A 20057-nucleotide genomic window follows, 5' to 3' on the forward strand; every position below is an offset into this window, starting at 1 on the left:
GGTGGCACTGCGTGGGTCCCCCCGCCCGGGATCCTCCGGTGTCCCCAGCACCCTCCTGGCCGGTTTCTGGCGGCGGGAGGAGCAGCACAGCGCCGTGGGGAGGGAGTGAAGCGACCTGGCTTCATCACCCGAGTCTTTTTGTTTGCTTGGCGAAAAGTCTGTTTTCTCACCCTCAAATACAAAAAGCCCAGCTGGGGCTGCGCTCGCCCCAAAGCTCCAAAGCTCCCGGCGCAACATCTGCAGCAGCACAAGGAGGGGAGGCCCGGGGGGCCGCCCCGCTCCCGGCACCGCCCGGCCCGGGTCCCCCGGCCGCGGGGGAGGGTCGGGCAGGCGAGGGGAGGGGAAGGCCGAGAGGGAAGGGCAAAGGAGGGGTGGGCCGGGCCGGCCGGCAGCTGCTGCTGGCAGAGCCGGAGCGCTCGTTTCCTGCTCGCTGTCGCCCGGCTGCGCCCAGCTCCGGTCCCTCCCCACGCCCCGGTCCGTGCCTCAGTTTCCCCCTCCGAGGGGCTGTGGAGGTGAGTGGAGGGTGAGGATGGGAAGAGCATCCCTGGGCGTGGGGGGGTCAGGGCTCTGCTGCCCGCCCAGCCCCGTGTCCCCCCAGCATCCCCACCGGGGGTCTCCTCGCCCGCCCCGCCGGGGGCATCGCTGCGCAAGGCGGGGACGGGGGGTGACAAAACCGAGCGGTGATTCTGCGGTCCTGGGGAGGGCTCGGTCCCCCGAGACCGTGTCCTGCGTGTCCCTGGGACTCTCCGTGGCAGGGTAGCGCTTCTTCTCCGGCTGACTCCTCCCCACAGTCTCTCCCTTGCTCCATCCTCGCTGCTTTTCCCCTCCAGCTCCTGACTTCTGCTGCCCTCGGGACAAAAGGAAAAGAGAGCAGTTCCTGCTCCTCCTCCTCCGTTCCCAGAATCACCAGTGCTCCCAGTGATGAGTAGGATGGGGTGGGAAGTGCTTTGCTGAGATCCATGAGGGATGCTCTGCATCATCACACAGATGTCTTTATCACAGATGTGCTTTGGGGTAAAGGAGAAGCAGGAAGAGGAAAATTATGTGGGCTGTGAAGCCTGGCCACAACCAGACTTCCTCTTTTTACCAAAATTCAGATGCAAGGGCCAGGTCCCTCCGTGGGCTGGTGTTGGGCAGCAGGGATTGGGTGAGCAGCAAAAATGGGGGGCACGTTTGCTCCTCCCCAGGTTGTCTGTGCCCAGGGCTCCCCAGGACAGGGCCAGGCTGTTGTGTGTGGATCCTTGGCAAAGGCCACGCAGGTTTGTCCCCTCTCCTCAGCCCTTCTCCCCATAGCTCCATGCTGGGGCCTTGCAAAGCTGAGATATGCTTATGCACCCACATCCCTGCCTCAAACCAGAAGAGCTGGCAGGGATTTTTCCCTTCCACCCAAATTAAGGCAAGTTTCCGTGGCGTTGGCCAGGGTAGTCTCCCTGCCCAGTCCCACATCTGGGATGTTTCTCCTGAGCACAATAACATTGGAAAGAGCTTCCAGTGCCTTCATCCCTTCCTGACACCCTCCCAGCTCAGCTGGTGGTTGAAAGCAAGGGCTTTGGCCAAGCTGTTGGGTCCCTCCATCCTGCCCACTGGCCTTTCACTGGAAGGGCTCTCCTGGTGCAGCCCAGCTCAGCAGCCTGGCCTGCAGTGTCCAGGCTGGCTCCCAAACCCGGAACAGCCCATCCATGCTGGGAGCCAGCGCTGAAAATCCTCCCAGCTTTCATCAGCTCTGGAGCCGTGTCCTTTCCCACCCTATTTCCATGTGCTGGAAGACACGTGAGCTCCCAAGCAGCTTCCCCCACCTCCTCCCAAGGGCAAGAGGGAGACCCTGACCCTCAGGGCAGGATGGGGTGTCCCTGCTCCAGGGGTGCTCCCCGTGTGTCAGACCCTGTGTCTGTGGGGTGATGTCCCCATAGGCATTTCTGCAGCCAGCCAAAACTGACATGAGATGAGTCAGGGCTGGCTGCAACCCCCCCTCCTCCCTCCTGCTCGCAGGAACAGTGCTAAGGGAAGAAATGCAAAAGGCTTTGATAGAAGCAGCCGAGCCAGAGGCAGCCTGGCTCAGGCTGTGCCCTCCTCCACTGGCCTTTGTGGGCTGAAAGCTGGGGTTTTGTATCAAGCCTGCAGGAACTGAGTTTTCCTAGGAGTTTCTGACCTTGCTTGCAATTGTCAGGAGGGTTTGAGTGTGCCAGAATGCTGGCAGGATAATCCTTTCAGTAGGAAACTGTGTAACACAAGGCTTGTTGTTCTGCCCCCTCTGAGCCTCCCTGCCAAAGCGTAGGGGCTGGAAAGCTTTCCTGAGCAGCACGCTCCCCCAGCATCGTGTCCAGTGGGAACCAAGGCCGAGAGAAGGGGTTTTTTCAGAGCCAGGGGCTGCTGAGGCTGGAATTGATGCTCCCATCCTTTGTCCCATCTCCCTGGGGCTGCTGTGTGGTGACCTTGGCAGGTGCCAGTGCAGTGACTTGAGCTCCTGGAGGACAATCCATCTTCACAGGGCACTGGTGCCTGGCCAGCCTGTGCTGCCTGGGCAGCCTCTGTGGTAAAAGGACTGCAAACTCTCTGGGGAGGTTTGCAGCGCTATCCCAGTTTCCCCAGGCTCATCCTGTCCCCATGCTGCCACTCTGGGTGCCAGCCCCTGGTGTGCCACGCCAGGTGCCTTATCCTGTGTCTGCCAGGAAGGAAGGGGTTAAAATGCCCTGATTTCCTGAGTGTGGTGCTGGAAGGGAAGATGACCTGCAGAAGTGATTGGAGGGAAGGTGACCTGCAGAACTGCTTTGCAAGGCACATTCTGATGTCGGGAGAGTCCTGAGCGAGACTGAGTTTGACATCCAGCTAGAATTCAGTCTTTCCAGCCAAAATTCAAGTGCTTAAGTAACTCTCCACACACCCCCAGCCCCCTCCTCCTGAGGGCAGCCTAATTTATTTGTGTCATCCTTGTCTCACTGCTGGTGTGGCCGCCACCTTCCGGGTGCTGCCACGTGCCCGCGATAACGCTCAGGGCAGAGGGCAGAGTGGTTCAAAGGTGAGAGGGAGCTCTCTGTCTTCCCGAGCCTTTCCAGCAGATCCTCCTTGGCAGCACCGAGTCTCTGCCAGCTGCTCTGCTGTGCTGGGGGAGCCTCTCAGCCCCGGGGCTTGGCGACAGTGGCAGGAAAAGGCAAAACTTTGTTCTTGGTGCTCAGGGCAGCGCTGGGAGTGGGACACAGATGCAAGGAGAGCTGGTCCCCGGGGAGATGCCAGGGGCAGGGGTTTTGTGATGCCCTAGGGGGAATGTGCATGCCACGGCTTCCTGGCATGATGGGGCTGTTTGTAAGGTGATTTGACTTACTTGATTTCCTCACCGGTGCTTCCTCTGTGCTAATCTGCTTCCACTCCAGGAGTGCTAGAAGGGGAGGTGGGGGAAAAGGTCACTCCACTCCAGCTGCAGAAGCCAGGCTGCTCCCTCCGGCCCCAGGGCTGGTCTTGCTGGTTTTTGCAGTAGCTGTGTGGCTGACTCGTAAAGCCAGGAGCTCCCTCCCATCCCCCCCTAGTGAGGCCGAGCCTGCGGAGGAAGGAAACGGTGTCTTTGCTCGAAAACAACACGCTCTGCTCTTGGCTGTTGCAGGTACCCACTGCATGGAGGAAGTCACTTACTGCTGCCACAGCCCTCCCCATCCCCTCCCCTGAAGCCACCGTGGCTCTCTGGGTGCAGCATCCAAGGACAGTTCTGTCAGCTGCTGCCACAAAGTGCACCCATTCTGACAGTGCCATCACCACCCACCAGCACCCGCAGCTGGGAAACCTGGCACTGAGACACCAGGTCTGGTATGGGATGCCTTTGGGGGTGGGGATGCAGGAGGGTCCCCTCCCTGCTGACCTCTGCTGTTCCTGTGCCAGGCTTCAGGGTGACACGGGATGAGTGTGCCGGCCGACGAGCCGGGCAACCCGGCCCATGCCATCTTTGAGAGGTTCCTGCGTGCCGGGGAGTGCCGGGAGGTGCTGGGCTGCTTCGTGGAGCTGTGCCAGCAGCTGGGGCTGCAGGGCAGTGGGCTGCAGCTCTACCACGGCCTCAAGGCTGCCCTCAACTACTGGAATGCCAAGGCTTTGTGGAGCAAGCTGGATAAGAAAGCTGGGCACAAGGACTACGACCAGGGCACAGCCTGTGCTGGCACCAAGGTACCCGGGGTGTGGGGTGAGGGGTTTGGGTCCCTCCCTGCCCTGTGTCCTTGTCTCCAGGGTGAGAACATCCCTTGGGACACTCTGGCTGTCATCCCAGGAGGATGTACGATGTGCCAGGCAGGAGGTTGGTGGAGTTTAATGGGACAGGATATTAATTAGCACTGCTCAGCTCCCCATGGCATGATGCCACCTCAGTGCCACCCAGCCAGCAGCGTCCTTCCTCCTCCCAGCTGCCTCTCACTGGGGACATCCCATGGCAGGGCTGAGGGACCTGTCAAGCCCTTTCTGGGAGAAAAAAGCATTCCAAGTAGGATGTCCCCTTGTGTACATCTGTTCCTTGTCCCAGAGATGATGGCTTTTGTCCTGACTGCTGTGCCCTGTTGTCCCAGCCCCGTGCAGAAGCTGTCAGGGCTGCAGCAGACCTTATCTCATCCAGTGCTTTAATTGCTGCCATTGCCCTGTGTGAAGGCAAGGTTCAGGGGATGGGGGGCAACCCAGTTTGCAGGGACAATCGCCTGATTCCCAGAAAAGGGGGATACTGAGGAGGACCAGATCCTGACCCAGCTGTGGGGTTGACCCAAACCCTTCTCTGGGGCTGCCCCCTCACTCACCCTGTGCCGTGGCAGTGCCTGGTGGTGGGCGCTGGCCCCTGCGGGCTGCGGGCGGCCATCGAGCTGGCGCTGCTGGGTGCTCGAGTGGTGCTGCTGGAGAAACGCGACTCCTTCTCCCGCAACAACGTCCTGCACCTCTGGCCCTTCACCATCCACGACCTGAGGGCTCTGGGCGCCAAGAAGTTCTACGGGCGCTTCTGCACTGGCACGCTGGACCACATCAGTGAGTTTTAGGGGCACCAGGCTCTGGGGTCCCTGGCTGTGGGCAGTCAGGGGTGCAGCCCTGAGTAACACTCTGTCCTCCCAGGTATCCGGCAGCTCCAGCTGATCCTGCTGAAGGTGGCTTTGCTCCTGGGGGTGGAGGTGCACATCAATGTGAAGTTCGAGGGCCTTGTTCCCCCCACGCACAAGGCAGGTACGGTATCTCTGCAGGGCAGGTGGCATTCCTGGAGACAAGGACCCCAGGACACTCTGAGTCCCCCAATCCTCTGCTGGGCCAGGGCAGGCCTTTTTGGGGGGAATGAGATGCAGCCCTTCCTCTGCTCCCTGGGGACCAACACATTCATGAACACCCCTCTCTCTCCCTGCAGGTGGCTGGCAGGCTGTGCTGCAGCCCAGTTCCTCTCCCCTCACCCACTACGAGTTCGACATCCTCATCTCAGCTGGCGGCGGCAAATTTGTCCCTGAAGGTGACGACAGGTGCCCCTGCAGCCCCAGGGTCAGTATGGGGGGCTGGCTGGGGGCTCACAGCTCTCCCCTCCGCAGGGTTCAAGCGGAAGGAGACGCGTGGGAAGTTGGCCATTGGCATCACCACCAACTTCATCAACCGCCACAGCCGGGCTGAGGTGGAGGTGGCTGAGATCAGCGGCGTGGCCCGAATCTACAACCAGAAGTTCTTCCAGAACCTCTACAACAAAACAGGTCAGTGGTCCTGTGGTCCCAACCCCTGCATGTGGGGTGTTGGGGGCTCCTGCCCCCCTCCTGAGGGAGCTGGGGGCTCAGCTCCAGGGTGTCCCCTGTTATGGGGTGCATGTCCCCACGAGTTACCCCCCCTGCAGGGGACATTTGGTGTCTGAGCCCAGTGCTGGGGCACCCCATGGCCCTGGCTCAGCCCCTTCCCTGTCACCAGGCATTGACCTGGAGAACATCGTGTACTACAAGGATGACACTCACTATTTCGTGATGACGGCCAAGAAGCAGAGCCTGCTCAAGAAGGGGGTCATCCTCCAGGTGAGAAGGGCAGGATCTGGCCCTGGGATCTCATAGCAATGGGCAGCTGAAAGCCTTGAAAGTGGGATGCAAATTGTGGATGCTGGTTTGACTGCACAGCCCTGGGATGGTAGGGGCTGTAGCAGCTGTTGCCTGTGCTACAAGAAAAGTCCTTCCACAGTGGTGAGAGTGCAGTGGCACAGCTGCACCGTAGAGCTGGGTGGGGGACAAACATCACCTCCCACATCCCAGTCAGCTTCACCCCATCCCCACAGGACAAAGCAGACATCGAGAGCCTCCTGTCCCCGGAGAATGTGAACTGGGACGCTCTCCTTAGCTATGCCAAAGAAGCTGCCAACTTCTCCACCAACTACTGCCTGCCCGAGCTGGAGTTTGCCCTCAACCACCGGGACCTGCCGGATGTTGACATGTTTGACTTCACCTGCATGACGCGCTCGGAGAACGCGGCGCTGGTGCGGGAGCACAACGGGAGCCGCCTGCTCCTGGGGCTGGTGGGCGACTGCTTGGTGGAGGTGAGAGCTTCCCCTGCAGCGCTGCCTCCTGCCCCCACTTCCTTCTCCCTGCAAGATACATTGGTTGCAAAACATTTCCCCTTCCTAAGTGCTTCTCATCCCAATTGCCCAGTGCACCCCATCTTTGGGCAGGCTCCCCGCAGTGGCATGTTTTAGGGAGGTTGCCCCTTTTCCAGCCCCACTAGAGAGCTGGGGTTGGTTCAGGATGGAGGAGCAGCCCAGCCCCTCCCCAGACGCAGTTGTGCTGGCTGGGGAGGACTCGGCCACCCATCCTGGCGTCCTGCTGCCATTCCCTCTTTCATCCCTGGCCAAGCCTGGCAGCTCCTCCCAGCTGCCCCGACCAGCCATGCAAGGTCCAGTTCCAGCTCTGCCTTTCCCTTCACAGCCCTTCTGGCCACTGGGCACCGGGGTGGCCAGGGGCTTCCTCGCTGCCTTCGACGCAGCGTGGATGGTGCGGCGGTGGGCGGCTGGGACCCCCCCTCTGGAGGTGCTGGCTGAGAGGTGAGTGTCCCCATCCCGCTGGGCTGGGTCTGGAGCACGTGAGGATGGCAGCAGTGATGCCAGCCCTGTCCCTTGTATGCAGGGAGAGCATCTACCAGCACCTTTCGCAGACATCCCCAGACAACACCAACAAGAACATCAGTCAGTACAGCATCGACCCGGCCACGCGCTACCCCAACATCAACCTGCAGGCCATCAAAGCCAGCCAGGTACCTGGCCAGCAAAGCCATGGGACCTCCCTGGCTGTCATTGTGACACTGATTTACCCAGTTCCCTGTCCCCAAAGGGTGTGTCCTGAAGCCCAGGACATTGAATGCACTGCCCATTATGGATGGCAGAGGGTTCTGGAGAGCTGTGTGAGAGTGTCCAGGTGTCATTGCCAGCTCCCTGTGTGGTGTCATTGGCTCTGTATTGGTCACCCACCACTGGCATGTCCCCATTGGCAGGTCAGGGACCTCTACCTCGTGGGCACAGTGGAGGTGGACTCCAAGAGGAAGAGTGACAACCGGCTCAGCATTGGTAGGAGCAAGCAGTCCTGCCCCATTCCTTCCAGCAGCCATGTCCAAGTGGCTACTGCCCTGATTTTCCTCCCCATCCTTGTTTCTTGCCCCCTGGCCTGTGTCCAGCGGGCTGTCCTGGAGACACCGATGGTTTCTATCCCCTCTGCTTGTGACCCATGTGGGGACACAGCCCCCCTACTGCCTTCTAGGGAGGAGGCTGTGCCCCTCCAGCCTGACTGAACACTGTCAGGTGTTCTATCAACATATAATGAGGCTTGCAGGGATGGCTGCTGGGGGACAGGGGGTGTCTCAGGAGGTTTCCATGGGATCCCTTCCCTGTTAAAGCACAGATGCTGAGGCAGGAGGTAGACTTGGGGGATGTCCCCTCTCTCTTGCCTCCCCAGCAGCCCCTGGAGCTGTCTCTGAAGAGCTGCTGAGCTGGTGCCAGGCCAGCACAGCTGGATACCCTGGCGTGGCTGTGACCAACTTCAGCACCTCCTGGACCAGTGGCTTGGCCCTCTGCGCCCTCATCCACCACTTCCGCCCGGACCTGGTGTGAGTGACTGGGACCCCCCGGAGCCCCCCACCCTGCTGAGCCCCCCCTGATGGCAGCCACGTCTCCCCACAGGGACTTTGACTCAGTGGACTCCCAGGATGCCATTCAGACCAACCAGATTATGCTGGACATAGCAGAGCAGGAGCTGGGCATCCAGCCTGTCCTCTCCAGTGTTGAGATGGCCACCATGACAGAGCCTGACCGCCTGGACCTCATCACCTACCTCAGCCACTTCTATCAAGTTTTCAGGACCTCTCCAGGTGTGAGATTTTGGGGGGATTTGTCTCATCCTGGGCTGCACTGAGGCCGGCTGGCTGCTCTCCTCTTTGTTGGGTGGGTCCCACTAAAATGGCCGTGTCCTGTGCAGAGGTGGAGGTCAGCAAGAAGCCACTGTCTCCCTGTGGCACACGAGGGGCCCTCCTCTTCCTCAGCAAGCTGCAGAAGAGCCGGAACCTGGCACACAAACGTGCCCAGGTGAGGAACCCTCACCCAGACCCTCATGACACACCAAAACCCTGTCCCCTCCCCACCCTAACCACCCCCTTTGGATTTGCAGGACAGTGCCCAGAAGGACACTGAGGCCAAGAAGAGCCGCAGGGACACTGAGGTGGGTCTGCCCCAGCAGCCCACGGGGGCTCTGCTGGAGTGCAGCTGTCCTGGGGGGAGAGTGGGGGGCTGACCCTCCCCTTGGGTCACTTGTAGCTGGACACGGGGCTGGATGGAGACACTCCGGACAGTGCCCACGAGCCGCTGCAAAGCATCGTGATGGAGCCAGGGCAGGTTGGTCCTTGTGTCACCTTGGGATGGAGGGTCCAGCTCAAGGCAGGTGGGCACCAGGAGGGCACCACTGGCTGGCAGGGCTGAGCCAAGGGCTGGGACCAGGGCTGCACAAGCGAACGCCCACAGGTTCCCAGCTCCTCCCTGCCTGTTTCCTGACCCAACTGGTTTTCCGGAGCCAAGGCTTGCCGCTCCCTCACCCATCCCGAGCACCCAGCGCTGCGAGAGGGGCAAACCCTGCCCCGTGCCCCCATGGCTGCTGGCACAGCCACAGGGCAGGGTGGGTGCCAGGCCCCCGGTGCCACCCCAGCCTGTCCACCCCCCCTGCAGCCCCCGAGGGAGAGGACAGGGGAGAACAGTGACGCCTGCTACTTCTGCGGCTGCCGTGTGTACATCCTGGAGCGAGCCAGCGCCGAGGGACGCTTCTTCCACCGCGGCTGCTTCCAGTGCCGGCGCTGCGGGGCCACCCTGCGCCTGGGCGACTACGCCTTCGACGAGGAGGATGGTGAGGCAGCTTTTGGGGAGGGGAATGCTTGAGGCACCACTTCTCCACCTTGCAGGTTGTCATGTGAGTTCGCCCCCCTCTCCCCCCAGGTCATTTTTACTGCTCGCTGCACTATCCCCACCCACCCAGCATGGACCTGGCCCGGGATGAGGCTTCAGCACTGCCTGATGGGGTAAATCACCCTAAATCCCTGTAGGTGACGGAGGAAAGGCAAAATGTTGGGGGGATGGTTGGGTGTGGTCCTGTGCTGCATCACGCCTCTGCTCTGGCTCTGCCCTAGGATGCTGCTGCTGCTGCCCACCCACCCACAGATGCTGGAAGCTCATGTGTGTCCCCCATGGAGTCAGCACCCACTCCACTTCAGCCCACTCCAGCAGCCCCACAGGCAGGGGAAGAGCCCGGGGAAGTTGAGGACACTGCAGATTCTGGTGATGTGGAGGAGCAGGAGCCGCTGGCACAGCCTGGGGGGGATGTGAGGGAAGAGGAGGTTCCCAGAGCAGAGCCCCAGCAGACAGCAGAGGAGGGTGAGGAGACTGGGGGCAGGAGGAAGATCATCCTCACACCACTGGAGAAGCTCAGTCTGTCCACGCTGAACCTCACCAGTGAAGCAGAGCCCGAGCCTCCACTGAAGCCACCTCGTCTGCGGCCCCAAGCAGCACCTGAGGCCCTCCCTGCCCGGCGGCAGGGACACGGCGCCTGCCAGGAGGAGGAGGAGGAGGAGGAGGAGGAGGAGGAGGAGAAAATTGACACACAGAAAGGTAGGTGGTACTAAATGGAGTCTCCAGATGAGCAGAGCTCTCAGTCCCTCCAGGACCCTGCTGTATCCACATCTTACTTGGGAGGAATCAGTCTGAAACAGCTCTTTTCTTGGGCAGATTTGGAGGAGAGTGACAGTGAGGAGGAGGAAGAGGAGGAGGAGGAGGAGGAGGAGGAGGAGGAGGAGAAAGAAGAGGAGGAATGCACAGGCCTTGGCATTGTGAAAGAGTTGGTGAGGATTTTCCCCAGCTGGTGCTGGCACCACCAGCATGGCTGGGCTCTCACAGAGGCACCAGGTCTGGCTCAGCTGTGGCTGCCAAGGCAGGAGGTGCCTGGTGCAGGCACTGACCCCCCTGCCCGTGCCACCATCCTTTCACAGTACCCAGACCTCAGGGAAGAGGAGAAATACCCCACCTGGAAGCGCACATTGGCCCGCCGGGCCAGGGAATCCCAGATGAAGAGGTTCTGCAGAGCCCAGGTAACCCCACAGGGGACAGCCAGGTCCCCAGTGTGGCACTGTACCCTGTCCCCTCTCTCCTGATGCGACATGCTGGCAGGTGCTGGCCTGCAGATGAGTGCTGCCCTTCTCTTACAGGCCATCCAGAGGCGGCTGGAGGAGATCGAGGTGACATTCCGGGAACTGGAGCAGCAGGGCATCAAGCTGGAGAAGTTACTCCGGGATGAGAATGGTAAGGCCAGGAGGGGCAGAGCACTGTGACCCTGCAATGGGGGTCTGCACCCCTCTCACCATTCCCCTGCCCTGCAGAGAGCCCAGCTGACCAGCAGACACAGTGGACAAACCAGCTGCTGTACCTGGTGCAGAAGAAGAACAATCTGATGACCGAGGAGTCGGACCTCATGATCGCGTAAGGCTTGGAGGATGCTCCCTGCTCGGTGTGGGGGCTAAGCTCATCCAAGTCCCCCACAAACCCAGAACTTTTCCTCCCCACAGGGTGCAGGAACTGAAGCTAGAGGAGCAGCAGTGTCAGCTTGATGAAAAGCTCCGGAGTTACATGAACAAGGAGGGTGAGTGCCAGCATGTTCCAGGGAGAGAATCCCTGTGCATGGTGCAGGGAGCAGGTCAGGGCTTGTGGCCTTCCAAGCTCTACCTGGCCCCCTGCTCCCACAGATACCCTGAAGACACCTGAGGATGAGAAGGCTGAGCAGGAGATCCTGAAGCAGCTGGTGGAGGTGGTGAATAAGCGGAACATCCTCATCCAGTTGCAGGAGGAGAAGCGGCTCAGCGAGCTGCAGGCTTGATCTGCACAGCCCCTGGAGCCTCTGGATCCTCCCCAGGGACAAGCAGAGTGTGTGTGTGTGTGTGTGTGTGTGTGTGTGTGTGTGTGTGTGTGTGAGTCCTGGGCTGAGCACCACTCTGAGCTACCTCTGGAGGTGGCAATGCCCCAGCTGCCTGCAGGTGCCAGCAGCTGCCACAGCAAATCCAGCTCCCTGCTTGCCAAAGCTTGTCATGGAGGAGCCAGACTCACTGGTGGATGCCCACATGAGGAGACACCGAGGAGCATTCAGCTTTGGGGTGCTGAGAGGACATTCCTGTGCGTGCCTGGATTGCCTTTGCCTTGTGCTTGATGGAAAACAAGACTCACAGGGGACTGCAAAAGGGGGCTGTGGTGGCTCCCAGCAGCAAGGAGGTGACTGGCCACCACAGGCAGGCCACAGGACAGATGCCATGTGTGCAGGGGCACCTTCAGGAATGATCCCTTAAAGCCACCTTGGGACATCCTTCCCAGCTGAGGGCATCCATCCCAGCCTGGACTGTCCATCTCAAGGGACATCTGGCTGTACAAGCTGGGGCCAGTAACAGACAGACTGGGCTGATCCAGCCACTCTGCACCATTGCTTTTGGATGCCACATCCACACTGTGCCCAGCTGCTGCAGGGAACCAGGGTAAGAACCCTACCATGAGTCCCTTGGGCCAGGGAAGGGCTTTCTGTCCAGTAGATCCTATGGGTATTGTGCTCAGGGCCAGCACTCTAACACTGGGGGCAAGGGACACCAGTGGCTGTGCTCTCCTTGCCCCTTTGGGATTTCTTCTGCTTGGAAATGCCACACTGGCCTTTGCACAGACCTCAGACACCCCTAGAGTCCCTGGCTGTTGCAAGGTGGCCTCAGTGACCAAATGGTGCTCATGGCAGCCCCAGTGTGTTGGGATGGGAGTCCCAGGCGTAGGCTCCTGTCTTAGAAGCACCACCCTGTGCTCAGCCCTCATCCTGCCATTCCCCTCAGCACCTCCTCCAGCCCTTCCTGTGTTTGTACCAGTCCTACAATCCTGCTGCAAGCCCCCTCCCTTCAAATAAAGCCCCCCAGACCCAGTGACAAAGGTTAAAATACCATCTTTATTTTCCATCAGAGCCAGGACTGCTTGCCAGAACAGCCACCAGTGTTAACTTTGAGGCCACCCCAGGCAAGGGGAGCCTCAGCGTCTCAGGCCTTCCAGCCAGGCCAGTGGGTCCCTCCATGTACAAAAGAGTGTATTTAAAAAGACAGCAATAAAAATCTGCCTCCATCGTGGTTCTCACAGGGGTCAGTGCAATAAATCTACCCCAAAAATCTTAATTTCACCCAGAGGCAGCTGTCAAATCTGCACTACTGCAGTGCTGCTCATCTAAAACCTGAAGTCAGCTAAAAACAAGGATGAAAAAGGGGACATGGTGGGGTCAAGGGGACACTGTGGGACACCCACAGCCTCAGCTCAGCCTTCACTGGGACGCTCCTGCAAGGCCCTCAGTGCCATCCACATCTGGTCCTCGGTGCCGTGCAGCATCTTCACCTCCATGGTGTGAAAAATGTGGAGACCGGTGGCGAGGACGAGGATGGTGAAGGAGAAGAAGGCCAGCAGGCAGAAGGAGAGCTTGGGGAAGGGCTGCTCTGCTCCCAGTCCAGCCAGTGTGCCCAGTGCAGCCACGGCCAGGAGCAGCAGCAGCAGCAGGGCCAGCACGGCCATCCTGCCCCAGAAGTAACGCTGCCGCTGCGCCGCCCGCAGCCCCACGCCCACCTCTGTCCGTGCCTCTGTCACCACATCTGCCAGGGCCAGGTCTGTGGGGACAGGGCCCTCAGCATGGTGGGACCACCATACACCATCCCTGTACCCCCCATACCATCCCTATACCCCCATACCATCCCCACACCCTTCTCCCCATCCCCATTGCTCTGCAGCCCTCCACAAGCATCAACACAAGGGGAAGCATCCCCAAAGAACTCCATCCAACTCCACCAGTCCATCCAGTAGCCCCTCAGCACACAGGGGATGCTGGCAGCAGCCCCCCAACTTACCAGCTGTGCCAAGGGTGGCACCTGCAGGCTGTCCCTGCCTCTGGATGTGCAGCGTTGCCATCACAGCTTCATGGTCTGAGAAGGGGATGGCCATGCCTGGGTCTGGCCCCGTGGTGGTCTTCAGCTCCTCACACTTCACCGTGAAGCTGGAGATGGCCTGGGTGAGGGGACAGGGGGTCACACCAGTGCCTCACCCCCCTCACAGCTGGTGGCAGACGCTCCTGTTACCTTGTAGAGGATGTAGTCAATGCGGATGCCCAGCGGGAAGGGCAGCATCTCTGACTTGTCAGTGAAGCAGTTGTCAGGGACAAGGGTGCAGCCGTTCTTACAGCCCTGAGGCAAGAGCCTGGCTGGGTGGGGGGCTCTTGGCGTGCCCTGGGATCCCACTCAGCCCCTCAGCTCACCTCAAAGCGTGTGGCCTCAGCAAAGGCGTCCCGCAGCCCCGTCCAGCCCCGCAGCAGCCGGATGCCCACATCATCAGGGTGCATGTTCAGGTCCCCTCCCAGCAGCACCACGTCTGCTGCCTTTGAGGTGTGTCTGTGAGGACAGAGGTGGCTGTCCTTCCCTGCCCTGCCTGGCACCAGACTGCAGTGCCTGGGACCTGCCCAGTGCTCCTCAGCCTTATTCCTGACTGGGACTGGTGCAAATGGGAGCTCTGCAGTGCAAGCCCCAGGGGCAGGGGTGACCACGGGACCTGCAGGGGGACACCCTGCAGCTGCTCACCGGATGAACTGTGCCAGCTCCCAGGCCTGCACCAGGCGGTGGGGCAGGTAGGCGTCCTTGTCCCGGCAGTACTCGGCGTGAAGCTGGAGAGACCAGGAAAGCAGAGAGGCTGTGACTGCCTCACCAACACCTGCCCTGCTCCCAAGCTCCCTGCAAACCCACCCAACCCATCCAAACACCTCTGTCTTCATGTCACCCCCACTGGGGACAGCCTGGGATGCTCATCCCAGTGTATAGCTGGGTTACTGCCCCCTGCCTCAAGCAGTATTTTATTAAGTCAGTGCATAGCCCAGGACAGAGGGTAGATAGCAGTGATTAAAGCAAGGGGACAGTAAAAGAGGGGTATGGCCACTCATTCCCCTCCTCCCCATTGTCCTCCCCATGCTGGGCCCTTCCCTGGGATGCTCACATGGGTGACGTAGACGTTGAAGATGATCCCTGAGATTTTCATAACGACGAGGCCGACGGACTTGCCGCAGAACCAGTCCCCATGCTGGAGCTGCCCAAGGGGAAGAAGGGCAGGTCAGGGCTACTGAGGCTTTGTGGGGATGGACACCATGGTGCCACGTGCTCCCCACCCCACTTACCATGTAGGGGTACCCATTCAGAGAGTACTGGTAGAGGAGTGTGTCCAGAATGGGGAATCGGGAGAAGACGCAGAGGCCGCTGCCGATCACCCCACTGTGGGAAGGAAAAACACAGTCAGGAGATGTGGTTCCCAAAACCTCTGCCTCACCCTAGCCCTGAGCCAGAAGGACTCCCTGGATCCCAGTGTGCTCCTGTGAGCATCCTGCTGCCCAGGCACGGGGTGTCCCACAGTAACAGAGGTGACCTAAAGGACCTGCAGTGGTCTGTGCAAGTGGCAAACCCCGAGGACATGGCACAGCCCTGGCACTGCCCCAGCCCCAGGGGGGCAGACCTTGCCCTTCTCACCTGCGGAAGTAATGGGAGAACGGGTAACAGCCTGCTAGCTTCACCTTCAGGTCACTGTAGTCCTGCTCGCTCCACACCTGGAGAACAGTGAGATAGGCTGAGAACAGCCATGCTCATCTCCCAGCCTGGGAATGGCTGCACTTTGCTCACAAACTGCCCTCACCTCCTGCAGCAGCACCAGGTCAAAGCCCTCCTGGCGCAGCTTGTCCCCGATGAGCCGGACGCGCTCCTGCCGCCGCTTGCTCAGGTAGCGGATGGCCCTGCCAGAGAGGGATGACAGTCAAGGCCTGGTGGGGACAGGGTGGTGGGGATTCTCGGCGTGACCCAACGAGGGAGAGAAAGAAGGCTCCAGTACCAGTAGGAGCAGAGTTCAAATGGGAAAGACAGGAAAGGGTCATGTGAGGACATGGGGACAAGAGGGATATCAGGGAGGCCGTCTGGGGACAGCTTCTCCTGCCTGCAGAACTGAGGCAGCTCATCCTTGCTTGGGGTGTAAATTGGGGGTTTTTCTTGGGCTAACAACACCGAGGGAACAGGAGGCACTACCCAGCCAAGCACCTCCTGACCCTCTGAGGCTGGGAGAGTGGTGTGACCCCAAAATGAAGGGACCATGAAGGTAACCCCAAGGTGGGACCCCTCTCCCAGTGTGGTGCCCCCATCTCCACCCACACAGCCTGGCAGGGACCTGGCGATGTCGGACTCACCAGCAGTTGAGGTCGAAGATACGGAGGCGCAGGGTGGGCTCTCCCTCCATCGCTTGGCGGGGCGTTGTGGGGCTCAGCAGGCAGCCCCAGGCAAAGCGGGGACCTGCAGGGACTGGCTTGGGGTGACAGCCCCCAGGAGCTGGTGCAGGCTGCAGGACAGAGCCAAGGAGTCAGGCTGGGAAGGCGGAAGGGTTGAGCCAGGGCAAAGGCCAGGAAGGAAGGAAGAGTGCTCAGGGTGCTCCTCCAGGCCTTTCTCCTCCAAATTCTAAATTGCCCCTGAACAGGGATCCATGAACCCAAACCACCTCTGTGACCCTGCATCCAGAGGCTGGAGACACCAGTGGGCCAGGAATGGGGTAAAGGACTCAACCCCCTCTGCCTGTCAGTGAGTTGTGCTCCAGGATGGACTCTCACTCTGGTTTCAAAGTGAAACTGCAACCACGGACATGGGACACCAGCACACACCTCCCCACTCGGGAAACCTACAGATCCTTATCGGGACCCCAAACCCCGGCAGAGCCAGCAGCTCCGGAGCAGCCCCAGCTCCATTTCTCCCATGCCTGACCCCGTGAGATAGTCCAGTTTCCGGCTTAGAAGCTAAAAAGAGAACCCCGGAGCTCCAGGATGGCGGTGCCGGCAGCCAGGCTCTGCCTTCCCCTCGGGATTACCGAGCGGCTCATTCCGCTCCTGAGCCGCGCTAATTAATGCCGGCGGCTTCTGCCAAGCCTGAGCCCCCAGGGGCGCTCCCCGCTCCCCGAGGGATGCGGAGGGGACAGCAGGGGACAAGGAGCGGGACGGCGGCAACAGGTGGAGCAGGACAGGAGCGGGACAGCGGGGAAACAGGAGAGAGGGACAGGAGCGGGGAAACAGCAGAGAGGAGACAGGAGTGGGGAAACAGGAGAGAGGAGACAGGAGTGGAGAAACAGGAGAGACAGGAGCGGGGAAACAGGAGAGAGAAGACAGGAGTGGGGAAACAGGAGAGAGGGGACAGGAGCAGCGAAACAGGAGAGGGGGGACAGGGAGCGAGGCAAGCGGGGGCGCAGGGAAACAGGAGAGGGGGGACAGGAGCATCGGAGCTGCAGGAGGAGCGGCGACGGCAGCGGGGCAAGCGGGGAGCGGAGCATTGGGGGGATCGGCGCTACAGGAAGATCAGAGCTACAGGAGGATCAGAGCTACAGCAGGATCAGAGCTACAGCAGGAGCGGCGACGGCAGCGGGGGGAAAGCCGAGGAGCAGAGCAATGGCAGGATCAGAACTACAGGAGGAGCAGAGCTACAGGCGGAGCGGGACCGGCAGCGGAGCAACAGGCGGAGCGGGCCGGGAGGAGCGGACGGAGCGGACCGGGAGCAGCGGGCGGAGAGCAGCAGGAGAAGCGGGAGCAGCGATCGGCGGGGCCGAGAGCGGACCTGCAGCGGGCCGGCAGCGGCGCGGGGCCGCGGGACTACGCGTCCCGGCAGGCAGCGGAGCGGGGCGGAAGGGGCAGGACCGGGGCCGGGACAGGGGGGGTGAACGGGGCCGGGAAGGGCGGAGGGGCCCGGCCGGGTGTGGTGGGTGTAACGGGCTGTGATGGGTGTGACGGGGCGCGCCGGGGCTGCGGGAGGGATAGCGGGGTACGGGCGGCTCGCAGGACGGGGAGAGCGGCCGGTGGCGAATGAAACGCGTTTCTGTGTCGCCTGAGTGAGTGGTGGGACAGAGCAGCCCTCTGGCACCCTGGGGTGCAGACCCCCCAAAAGGTGTGTTGCTGAACACAGCAATGTGCGGGGAAACACAGGGAGGCATCTACCGTGGCCAGCCCAACCTTTCCCAAGCAAACCCTGCAGCAGTGATGCAAACTAGAGCAAAACACAGCTGGATGCGGCATCCTGGTACCCAGAATTGGATGCGACATCCTGGTACCCCGAATTGGATGCAGCATCCTGGTACCCAGAATTGGATCCGGCATCCTGGTACCCCGAATTGGATGCGGCATCCTGGTACCCAGAATTGGATGCGGCATCCTGGTACCCAGAACTGAGGTCCCAGCAAAAGCGTTACCCAGCCAAAGGGTTACACGGTTACACAGCTCTCATTTTCTTCATGTTGAAGAAAATCCCAAGAAATAAAATAAGAATTTCAGAACTGCTTGAGCCAACCCATGAACAAATAATTTTAATGTTTTTTTTTTTTTTTTCAGCAGACCGTAGTTTTCTCGGAGCTCCACAGTCTCCTCTCTTTGAAGTTGGACAGATACAGTAAACACAACAAATATATGATACAACCCATCACAGCTGGATTAAAAAAAATACACAAAAAATATAATACATAAAAAAATGGATTTTTAACATTGTGGACTGACGCAGCTCTAAAAATGGTGATTGTAACCCTGGTAAGCTTTACAAAGTCTTTAAAAAAATAAAACAGTACTTCATGTGAAATTCATAAATACACTGGAGGAGAACGGAGGGGCTGGGGGGAGTTGAGAAAGTGTCTCTGGGATCATGACTAAACCCCAGCCAGGGCTGCTGGGGGCACCAGTCTGTGTGCGTGGGGTGCAGTGTGAGCCCTGGGCTCGGTGCAGGCAGGAGGGAGGGAGGGATGGAGGCACAAACCGGTCCAGTTAACGAAGAGCTTCGTCCCCCATCGGGGCTGGGAGTGGGGCACGCCTGTGTTCTATGGTGGGGGAGTTTGGAGTTTTTATTCCCAGAGTTTTAGATCAGTGAGTGAAACAGAAGGGAAAAAAAACCAAAACAAAAAAACCCAAAAACCTACAAAACAACAAACAAACATGCTACATATGAGAACTTGGCCAGAGAGCCCCAGCACAGCTCTGGCATGGTTTGCCAGTGCCTGGCCTTGGATTTCTCCCTCTTTTCCCCGCTGCTCCGTCTGCCCTGCTCACAGCAGCCACCTCAGCCCAGTCCCACCACTGAGCCCTCGGCCTCGCACAGGGCTGGGGTGGCTCTGCCCCATCCCACAGGGATGGGTGGCTTTTCCCAGCAGCAAGAGGTCGAAGTCCCCATGCCTCACAGGACACGTGGCATCAAAGTGGCAGCTAAGGCACTTTCCTGAGCTCTGGGGCTGTTCCTGCTCCTTGCACTGGCAGCACTGAGCCTAAACCTGCTCTGTCTCACTCCTTAAGAGGCTTCAGTGCCCCTCAAAACACTCCTGCCATCCTTCCCACTGCCTTCACTCCCCTGCCAACCTGAAAACCCATCCACCACTGGCCACCTCGGGCTCTCTGTCCCCCTGCCACCCTGCTCCTCACCACCTCTGTCCCTCTGTGACCCTCCTGCACCCTGGGGTTTCCCCAGACTCTGCCCTTGCAGTTGCAGCCTCAGGACTGGGCACTCTGCCTTGGCTTACTTTGGGCTGCAGCCACAAAAACACCTCCAAGCTGACCCAGTCCCTTATCCTGGCACCCCTCCTGTTCTCCATCCCCCCTCTGTCTCTGTCCTCTCTGTCCCAAACTCTGCCCACTGACAGCTTGGCCCTGCATTGCTCAATATGATTTTCCCTGCACAAGTCACCTCCCTGGCCACTTCCCACAGGACGCAGGAGAGCGGACGGAGCAGTTTGGAACAGTCACCGCAGAAAAAAGGCAAAAAAAGGTGAAGGAACAACAACAACAAAAAAAAAACGAAACAAGGAAAATGTACATATGCAAAATAAATCAGGCAAATCTGCCCTCACTGCTCTCTACTCATGACTCCTCAGTAAGTGACCACAGTGGGGACACTGAGCCTGGGCCACCCCCAAGTGCAATTCCTGAAAGTACACACAGAGCTCAGGGGATCGCCCACAAAACCCAGCCAGAGATGGAGACATCCCAAACCTTTCCCTAAACAAGACATGTCCTGTGGGAGGGGAGCACCTGGGCACCTGCAGAGGACCATCAGCCTGATTACATGCATGGTGTCTTTTTAAAAAGTATTAAAAAGCACTTTCATTTAAAAAAAAAAGGAAAAAAAAAAGAAAAAAAAAAAGGAGCCATTAAACCCCATGGTTTGCATTGTCAATGCCCTGATGCCTTCACTGCCACTGGTTCCCAGTGCCCCACCTGGGCAAGGAGGAGCATCCCTGGGGAGGTGGCAGTGTCCCCCTCCTCCACCCTGCCCTGCCCTGCCCTGCCCATGCACCCCACATCCCCTGGGCTGTGCCACACGGTGCCAGTGCCACTGTCACTGCCGTGCCAGTCAGATTCACACCTGGCACAGCGCTGCATCCTCCTGAGCACCAGCACTCACTCCTCTCCACTCAGCACCGGGGCTGCTTCTGGGCGAGGCTGGGGGTGAAAGGAGGGGTCGTTCTCTGCTCTGACGTCTCTCTGCTG

At 59.8% G+C, this 20057-nt stretch overlaps 2 protein-coding genes across 2 annotated transcripts; one reads left to right on the forward strand and one right to left on the reverse strand.

The window, feature by feature from the left end:
- Positions 1-383: 383 nt before the first annotated feature.
- Positions 384-12623, forward strand: MICAL1 (microtubule associated monooxygenase, calponin and LIM domain containing 1). Its single transcript, XM_033080291.1, has 26 exons — positions 384-512; positions 3596-3790; positions 3868-4146; positions 4776-4983; positions 5068-5175; positions 5351-5449; positions 5526-5681; positions 5890-5990; positions 6245-6502; positions 6888-7003; positions 7086-7212; positions 7450-7522; positions 7908-8058; positions 8132-8319; positions 8427-8533; positions 8616-8666; positions 8762-8839; positions 9167-9341; positions 9431-9513; positions 9622-10099; positions 10217-10329; positions 10477-10575; positions 10693-10786; positions 10864-10963; positions 11050-11123; positions 11227-12623. Exons 3-26 carry the CDS (start codon positions 3886-3888, stop codon positions 11355-11357), a joined length of 3429 nt encoding a protein of 1142 aa, XP_032936182.1. The 5' UTR covers positions 384-512; positions 3596-3790; positions 3868-3885; the 3' UTR covers positions 11358-12623.
- Positions 12433-17213, reverse strand: SMPD2 (sphingomyelin phosphodiesterase 2). The gene is made up of 11 exons (XM_033080290.1): positions 17155-17213; positions 15750-15898; positions 15209-15305; positions 15046-15122; positions 14700-14793; positions 14522-14611; positions 14113-14195; positions 13794-13926; positions 13618-13722; positions 13390-13546; positions 12433-13152 (listed from the first exon to the last, which is right to left on the reverse strand). The coding sequence occupies exons 2-11, from the start codon at positions 15797-15799 to the stop codon at positions 12809-12811; spliced, it is 1230 nt and encodes a 409-aa protein (XP_032936181.1). The 5' UTR covers positions 15800-15898; positions 17155-17213; the 3' UTR covers positions 12433-12808.
- Between the last annotated feature and the right edge of the window lie 2844 nt (positions 17214-20057).

This window comes from Catharus ustulatus, chromosome 25, assembly GCF_009819885.2.
Source record: "Catharus ustulatus isolate bCatUst1 chromosome 25, bCatUst1.pri.v2, whole genome shotgun sequence".
NCBI lineage: Eukaryota > Metazoa > Chordata > Aves > Passeriformes > Turdidae > Catharus > Catharus ustulatus.